The sequence below is a fragment of the Emys orbicularis genome, chromosome 1 (assembly GCF_028017835.1).
Source record: "Emys orbicularis isolate rEmyOrb1 chromosome 1, rEmyOrb1.hap1, whole genome shotgun sequence".
NCBI classification, from domain to species: domain Eukaryota; kingdom Metazoa; phylum Chordata; order Testudines; family Emydidae; genus Emys; species Emys orbicularis.
Genome location: NC_088683.1, coordinates 304,608,845 through 304,617,128, shown reverse-complemented (window position 1 = coordinate 304,617,128; position 8,284 = coordinate 304,608,845). Strand labels below are relative to the sequence as shown.

Genomic DNA, 8,284 nt, shown 5'->3' with positions numbered 1-8,284 from the left:
TATTCCTGTGGGTAGAATCCAGAGATGACAGCACTGTAATGAAGCCCATCACTTGCCTTGCAGCTAAACCTCTGTATGAGAACTTGTAATGTGTACCATCAAAACAGTCCTCCCTCTGGCCACGTTTATGCCTCATCTAATTTATGGATGGACCATCTCCAGGGTGTTTAAACTCATTGCTCATTCAGTCTTTGTCCTCTCTGACCGGCCTGCCACAAAAATGCCAACTCTGCTGGCAGTTTGGGGGAGGTGAACAGCTGTTTGCTAAGAATTAGACTGAGCCCACCAACTCATATATGTCACTGAATAGCCATTGGGACTTTTGGTCACTACTAACTGTGGCCCTCATTGCTATCATTATGTGTAATGCCACAAATAAGCACTACTTTTACTAGACAAATACAAATACAGAAGTGAAAGCCTGTCCCAATTGAAGTCAGTGGCAAAAGTCCCATTGATTTCCAGGATTTCACCCAGGGTCTGTGATCTGAAGAATTCACATCTTGCAAACCTTTACTCATGTGTCTAGTTCTCATGCTAGTAAGCCCACTGAAGTTCATGGCAGAATTTGGTTTCTTTGAGACTGCTAGGTTGAGTAAGAGTTTGCAGGATAGGGGCCTGATGAAGACATAACGTGACAAGTGGTGATTACAAACACTGGAAAAGCAATGTTGGAGGACAATATTTACAAAAATATGGGTCTGTCTTGTGGATGATGCATGTGTCAGAGACATCTGATATTAGTGGGTTTTGTTCCTTTCATAGATAACAATATAGAAGGTGGATTTAGCCATCCAGAGAGATGCATTTTTTTTCTGGGCTTCAGGGCTGGTGATAGAACTGAACAACCACAGCCAAGACTGCTTATTGTCATATAAGGCCAAGATCCATGGGAATAAGTGAGCCACAGATCCCAGCCTTTCCCCATTGCTAACACTTCCCATATCAATGGCAGCCTAGTGTTAATCCCTGTTGCGTGACCGTTGGCTGGCCCCACTGATACCCTCTCTGTGATCTGTTCAAAGAGAGGTACAACTTTGTAAACAGGACCGAAGTAACTTATGATAACATTTGCGTCACAAGTTCCAGTGCGCTGAAAAGGGGCATGTTATGCAGAGCAGCTGGTCCTCTGACTCCAACTCCTCTTCTGAGTCAATCCCTTAGTCACGTAGAAATGAACTCCCATGTAGCAGTCATATAGCAGAGTGAGGCAGCTGCACGGTAGTCATTTTTTCTGTATGTGCAGCATAATATACTACAATGAAATGGACCAGATGTGAGCTAGTCCATCCCCATCCCCATGGGACATCCAGTCCTCCTTTCTTGAACATAGTGATAGACTTGTTGGGACCAATTCTCTGCTGGCAATACATTATTGCAGTGAGTGGAGTTATGCCAGCAGAGAATTTGACACACAGAATCAGACTTTTAAGTAGCTTATAGGGTTAGTTTGTCTAGGAGTTTATTACAGGGTTATTAGTGCAGCACAAAGCTAATATATGGTGAAAATGTGTAGTCTGTTAAAAATGTTAAGAGCACATATTAGCAAAATATACAGTGAAACTGCTTTAAATATGAGTTAAGGAAGTCACACCAATATAATCTAGTTTCTTTCCTTTAAGGACTCCTAACTGTTTTAGAACTGCATTCCAATTTTAACAAAGAGATTCATTTTCAATATCCACCAGAACTAATTACACTACATTCAGAATTACTCTTTTGAACTATGGAAAATTAGTCAATAAAATGATTTAGTTCCACACTGCTTAGTGACCAACATGCAGCCTTAACTTCCACCCTAAATATAATGTAATGCAAATTTCAGTTCTGTAATTGCTACATAATTATTACTACCAAATTTAGAACACTCACCAATGATACATATCACCCATTCACATAAATTTTCCCAAACACTACAGAAAAACATACAGCACACTCACCATTTACAGTCTAGTCCTGAACCAGTCAATGGAAAGATTCCAATTGACTTCAGTGAGCTGTGGATTAGGCCTTCTGATACTGCACCTCACTTACTTACACACAATGATACAAAATCACAGGCAATGTAATTTATTAAACCTACATACAATGTAATTCATGAAACCTGTATTACTTCTCAAAACACACATATATGTTTATATAGTCAGCACATAACACAGTGTTTGTTCAGGATGACGGTGGAGAGATGTTCACTGTGGGACTGGAAGGTAACTGGGTGAGGTTGAGAAGGGAAATTGATGACTGAAATTTTGATGAGATATGACTTTTCATTTGCATTCGTGGGTCATAGAGTCTAGTATCTTTAACTCAAAGGTCATTAAGTTTTCTGTGTGAGACAGTATGAATATAGTCATTAATATTACACTTTTCTCACTGAAGAATTGCAAATAAAACCAACATGCATTGCCTTTTGCAAATGTTCTAGCACAAAATGTTACTGTTTGATGCAAAACATGTGCACATGTATAATTTAACTCAGAGTATGCAACTGTCCTTTGCAAAAGTTAACACTGGTATTAAAAGCTATTAGGTCATTTTTGAACAACTGGCTAGGGGAAAAAAATCATCTTGTTCTACACCCCTGGTATTTCTTAAATGTCATTCCATTTAAGATTCAAGAATGTCTGTTTATTTGAGAATGAAATCATGGGGGTAGCGTTGAAAGTGAAATATAATTTTTTTCAAACTTTTCTTTCTCTTGAAAAAAAGTTTTATTACATCTATATTGTGACATATTATCACACATGTATATTGGGCCATCTTGCCTTCTGTTCTTAATCTAGTGCAGGGATCAGCAACCTCTGGCCCGCGGCCCGCTAGGGTAAGCACCTTGGCGGGCCTTGCTAGTTTGTTTACCTGCCGCATCCGCAGGTTTGGCCGATCGCGACACCCACTGGCTGCGGTTTGCCGCTCCAGGCCAATGGGGGCGGTGGGAAGAGGCGGCCAGCACTTCCCTCGGCCCGCGCCGCTTCCCACAGCCCCCATTGGCCTGGGACGGCAAACCCAGTCGGAGCCACGATCGGCTGAACCTGCGGACGCGGCAGGTAAACAAACTGGCCTGGCTCACCAGGCTGCTTACCCTGGCAAGCCGCGTGCCATAGGTTGCCGATCCCTGATCTAGTGTATACATATTAATGTTCTATAACAATGATCCAAGCCTACAAACACACACACTGTACTCAGATGAGTAAATCCAATTATTTCAGTGGAGTTACACACTTGAGTAAAACTACTTTTGTGTATAAGTGTTTGCAGGATCAAATCCTAAACCATTTTAAGGCAAGGGAGACTAAGGGCTAGATCTTCAACTGGTGTAAATCAGCATGGCTCCACTGGTTTCAATGGAACTACCTTGATTTACATCAGCTAAGGATCTGGCTATAGGCCACTGAGATGGCACAGATTCCACGAACACTAAGTTACCACCAGATTCTACCGTTCTTGATCTTGTTAAGTAGCATCTTCATCCACCAGTGGTGCTATTGAAATCAATGGGACTAAATGTGGAGTAAGGTGCCACTCAACAAAAGTAAAGGGTAACTCTGAAAGTATAACAGTAATTTCATTAAGGTATAATTCTTTATACAAATGGATTTTGTTTACCTGTAGAGAGCTGTAATCTTTGAAGGATGAAATCCACAAGCAGACTCCTCAAACACATCACAAAACCTTTATTAGTGTGTTTATTGGTGACACAGATTACAGAAACCAAATGGAATTAAATAACATTTAACTTGAAATTGACCACAGACTCAAGAAATACAGGTCACAGTTGGCAAGGCAAACTTCTGAATACACTGGGTTGCTTAGGTTATTATTACACTGTGAAGGAGGAATTTCCCTTATTTGATTCTAAGTAATTCAGGATATTATTATTTTGTGTCTTTCAGACAATTCCTTTGGCAATAATTTCAATTTGTTTAGCTTTTATTATATAAAAATATAACGAATTTTCCTTATATACAAACATTACATTACACAATATACAGGTTAAAAACACTACAAAAATAGCAGGCCATAGGTGAACTAAAAGCAAAAGAACAGGGTAGGGGAAAAATTAAATACTGCACATTTCATAAAAATTACATTAACTACATACAGTTTTTTGTTTGCAAATACCAAACAGTATCAATGTGATTGGAAATCTTTCCCAACAACTTCATTTTTAAGGCATGTCTTGCATATTTATATGTACAACACTGAATCTGGTCAATAACTTAAGGGCTCTTGAGAGTGACCTAGAAGTGTTCGTGTATGTGTGTGCTTGGATGGGGAGCGTGCAGCATTAAACCTTCTCGCTAGTGTCAGTCTGGGGGGCTAGGTATCTAGTCGAGGGGGCTTGGTATAGGGGCACCCCCATCTCCTGAAGTTCTGGAAGCCTCCCAGAGCGAGGAGGGGACAGCAATGTGATTGTCCTGTCAAAGTCTCTGTGTAACACTTTCTCGTAGACACTCTGCAGACCCACTGTCTTGGGCAGCTGGGCCTGGTAGTAGTTGTCCCTGCGAAGGGGGTCCCTGGGCAAGGAGGTGCTTTTGCAGAAGGTGGACAGCTGAGCTGAGGGATGAGGAGATGAGTGAGGGTTGGATCGGCCACAGGATGGGCTCCAGCAGCGGTCCGAATGGCCCAGGATTTTACATTCAGCAGTACAAGCCCATAATCCTAAAAATACAAACAAAAACTTTAGACCTGTAATCGCTGGAGAAACAGCCACATAATTCTGAGCTCATCAGAGAGTTATTGCCCAGATCATCAAAAGCTTAGATGGGGATGAGGGAGGTGGAGGAACAATACTTCAGGACACTGCTGCAAAGCACACTCTGCAAGCTATCATTATTCCATTTAGCTAGCAAGCCCTAACTCACAATGTATGTCAGCAGGAAGAGCTTTTTGAAAATGAATTTTATAATAGGCTAGCTGCTTCTAATTTGCACTATGTTCTCGACATGCACGTAGATACTTAAGTTGCATGCTGTGAAAATGCTGGCAGGGCTACTCCTGCAGTGAGCGCTGCCTTGGAAAGATGCAAATGGTGTGACTGCTATAAAACTGGTCCAGTCAGCTCAATGTACCTTAGATAGATAGATAGATCCTTTTATTCCTGGGCCAGTTTTTATTTTCATTGCAGCCAGTCTGTGCTGTGAAATTGACCGAACCCTTACCATTCTGCATGTGAGTGATGAGATCCTTCTTCAGGGCATCCCCGCTGATGTCAGAGTCACTGTCATTAAAGTCGCTGTCGCCTTTGCCACTGTCTTTGCCACTGAACTTTTCCGCTTCTCGGGCCGATATGGTATTGAAAGAATGACCTTTCCAGATGGCCACAGGTGGGGTGGATTCTTTGCTATAATTAGGAGAAGAGGCATAGGGCTGGAGGGGATTGGGAGTGTGGGAGAAATAAGCATGTCAACATCACAACCTTATCAAGATTCCCCTCTTCCAAACCACCCCATACCTCCTTCCAGTCCCTCAAGCTAAAGCACAAACAAGTGCAGTGGGATCTTACCTCCCCGTTAGTTGCCCTAAGTCGTTTCTGACCCTCGTAGAAACAGGCATTCACAGTGCTGGTCTCAGAAGAGGAGACTTCTTCTGCAGGTGGAGAAGGGGCTGGGTTGGTGAAAGAAGCTTTGCTGGGAAAGGATCGCGCTTCAAACGCATTCCCTCTGGGGCTGCTATCCTCCTGCATCCCCTTCTCTAGGTGGGAGATGTCGATCCGCTCCGTCAGGGGCCCGTTGTTCTTGATCTCAGTCTCCTTCTTGCGCTTGTTGCAGGTGGTTGCAATGGTGATGATGGCCACCAGCAGCAGGGTGCAGCTCCCAGCTAGGATGATGATGACAATCAGGGGAATGTCCCACTCCAAAGCCTTCTCCTCCCAGGAGCTTGGCTTGGCCACCTCATGGCTGCTGGAGGGTGCCGTGGCAGTCACCAGGAAGTTGACTGTGGCTGTGGTGACAAGGGGGGGCCTGCCATTGTCAGTCACGCTGAGGATGACTTTGAACACCTGCCCCAGCTCTTCAGACAGGTCCCCCCTGAGCACGATCTCACCTGTCTTCTTGTTGATGGCGAAGAGCTCTGGCTGCTGCTGCGGCTCCTCCACGAAGGAGAAGGTGAGCTCCGCATTGACCCCATCATCCGCGTCTCTGGCTTTGATCTGAGCCACCAGGGAATCGGGGGGTGCCTTGCTGGAGACCCCGATCTCCATGGAGCCGTTGGTGAGCACGGGGTGGGTGATGACCGGGGCGTTGTCATTCTGGTCCACCATCCTCACCTTGATCAAGGCGCTGCTGGACAGCTGAGGGGAGCCCCCATCGCTGGCCTGGATCCTCAGGTCCAGCTGCTTGAGGATCTCATAGTTGAATGTCCTGAGGGCGTAGATGGCCCCAGTGGCCGGATCCACAGAGACGTAGGTGGAGATGGGGGCGCCCAGGACCTGTGTCTCCAGCAGCCTGTAAAGGACCTTCCCGTTGCGGCCCAGGTCGGGGTCCCGGGCCACCACGGTGGCGAGGTAGGCGCCCGGCGGGTTGTTCTCCAGCACCGCCACCTCGTAGACGGGCTTGGAGAAGAGCGGCGCGTTGTCGTTCTCGTCGCTCACGCGCACCGTGTACTGCCGGATGGTCTTGAAGGGCGGCGAGCCCAGGTCCTCGGCCACCAGGGTCAGGTTGTACTCGGGGATGCGCTCGCGGTCCAGCGGCGCGGCGGTGACGAGCACGTAGCTGTCGGCGTAGGCGCGCTGCAGCGCGAAGTGCTCGTGCCCATAGAGGGCGCAGCGCACCTGCCCGTTGGGGCCCGAGTCCCTGTCCGAGGTGCTGACCAGCGCCACGAAGCTGTCGCGCGCCGCCGCCTCGCTGACGTAGGCCACCCCGGCGCCGGCGGGGGCGCCGCTCAGGGGGCTGATGCTGATGCCCGGCGCGTTGTCGTTCACGTCGGCCAGGCGCACGATGACTTTGCACGTGGCCGCCAGGGGGCTGGCGCCCCGGTCCTGCGCCTGCACGTCCAGCTCGTAGGTCCGCTGCCGCTCGTAATCCACCGGCCCCTCCAGCGTCAGGCGGCCCGAGAGCGGGTCCAGCCGGAAGAGCTGCCGCGCCTCGGCCGGCACCTGGCTGCCGAAGCCGTAGACGATCTCCCCGTTGGGCCCCTCGTCGGGATCGGCCGCGTCCAGGTCCAGCAGCAGGGAGCCCCGCGGCGCGTCCTCGCCCAGCTCCACCGTGACCGAGCCCTGCGGGAAGGCCGGGCTGTTGTCGTTGGCGTCCAGCACCCGGACACTCACCGTGGCCGTGCCCGAGCGGGCCGGGCTGCCGCCGTCCTGGGCCACCAGCTCCAGGGTGTAGGCGGCCTGGGTCTCGCGGTCCAGCTCCTGCAGCAGCACCAGCTCGGCGCTTTTCCCGCCGTCCGCCCGCGGCTGCGCCTCGATGCCGAAGTGGCTGTTGCGCGAGAGCTGGAAGCTCTGGATGGAGTTGGAGCCCACGTCCGGGTCCACGGCGATCTCCAGCGGCAGGCGGGTGCCGGGCGCGGCGCTCTCGGACACCTCGAGCGGGATGTGCGCCTGGGGGAAGCGCGGCGCGTTGTCGTTGATGTCCCGCACCTCCAGCTCCACGTGCACCAGCCGGTACTGCTCCTGCCACAAGCTCACCACGTCGAAAGCCAGGACGCACTGGAGGGACTGGCCGCACAGCCGCTCCCGGTCGATCCCTTCCTCGCCGATGCTCAGCTGCCCGTCCCCCTCCCGCACCCGGACCAGCGAGCTGTTGCTGAACTGCTCCATCAGGCGGAAACTTATCTCTCCGGGCGCTTTCACGTGCATCTCTTCTGCCAGAGTGCCGATGACCGTGCCCGGCGCGTCCTCCTCGTAAGTGCGGTATCTCACCGTCTTGCAGAGGGTGACCGAGAGCAGGCAGCAGAGGTAGACGAGGCGCGGCGGAGAGGCGAGGCTGCGCCTGTCCCTATCAAGACCCATGTCACCTGCAATGAATTGCTAACCTGAACGGGGCTGAAGATGCGGAGAAACGGTTGTCCAGCTGTTAGGGAAGTGAGTCTGCCCCTAAAGCAGGAGGAGATGGGAGGGTAACTCTCCTGCTCCCAGGTGCAGATCATGCATGCTCTGCTCTGCAAGGCAAATGAGCCGATTGCTTATAGTTGCCCTAACCCGAGAGGTGCCAGCGATGCCGGTGCGCCAGGCTCAGTTTATCCAGCTTCTAAACCGGACTGCGTCTCCTGGGGGCCTTTAATAGACGCGGATATGCAAATTTTACGGAGCCGAGCAGCCAATGGCAGGCACTCTTTTCACACT

General features: G+C 49.5%; 1 protein-coding gene across 1 annotated transcript; it reads right to left on the bottom strand.

The window, feature by feature from the left end:
• Positions 1 to 4,285: 4,285 nt before the first annotated feature.
• Positions 4,286 to 7,951, bottom strand: LOC135895229 (protocadherin-8-like). The gene is made up of 3 exons (XM_065423306.1): positions 5,504 to 7,951; positions 5,160 to 5,367; positions 4,286 to 4,659 (listed from the first exon to the last, which is right to left on the bottom strand). The coding sequence occupies exons 1-3, from the start codon at positions 7,949 to 7,951 to the stop codon at positions 4,286 to 4,288; spliced, it is 3,030 nt and encodes a 1,009-aa protein (XP_065279378.1).
• Between the last annotated feature and the right edge of the window lie 333 nt (positions 7,952 to 8,284).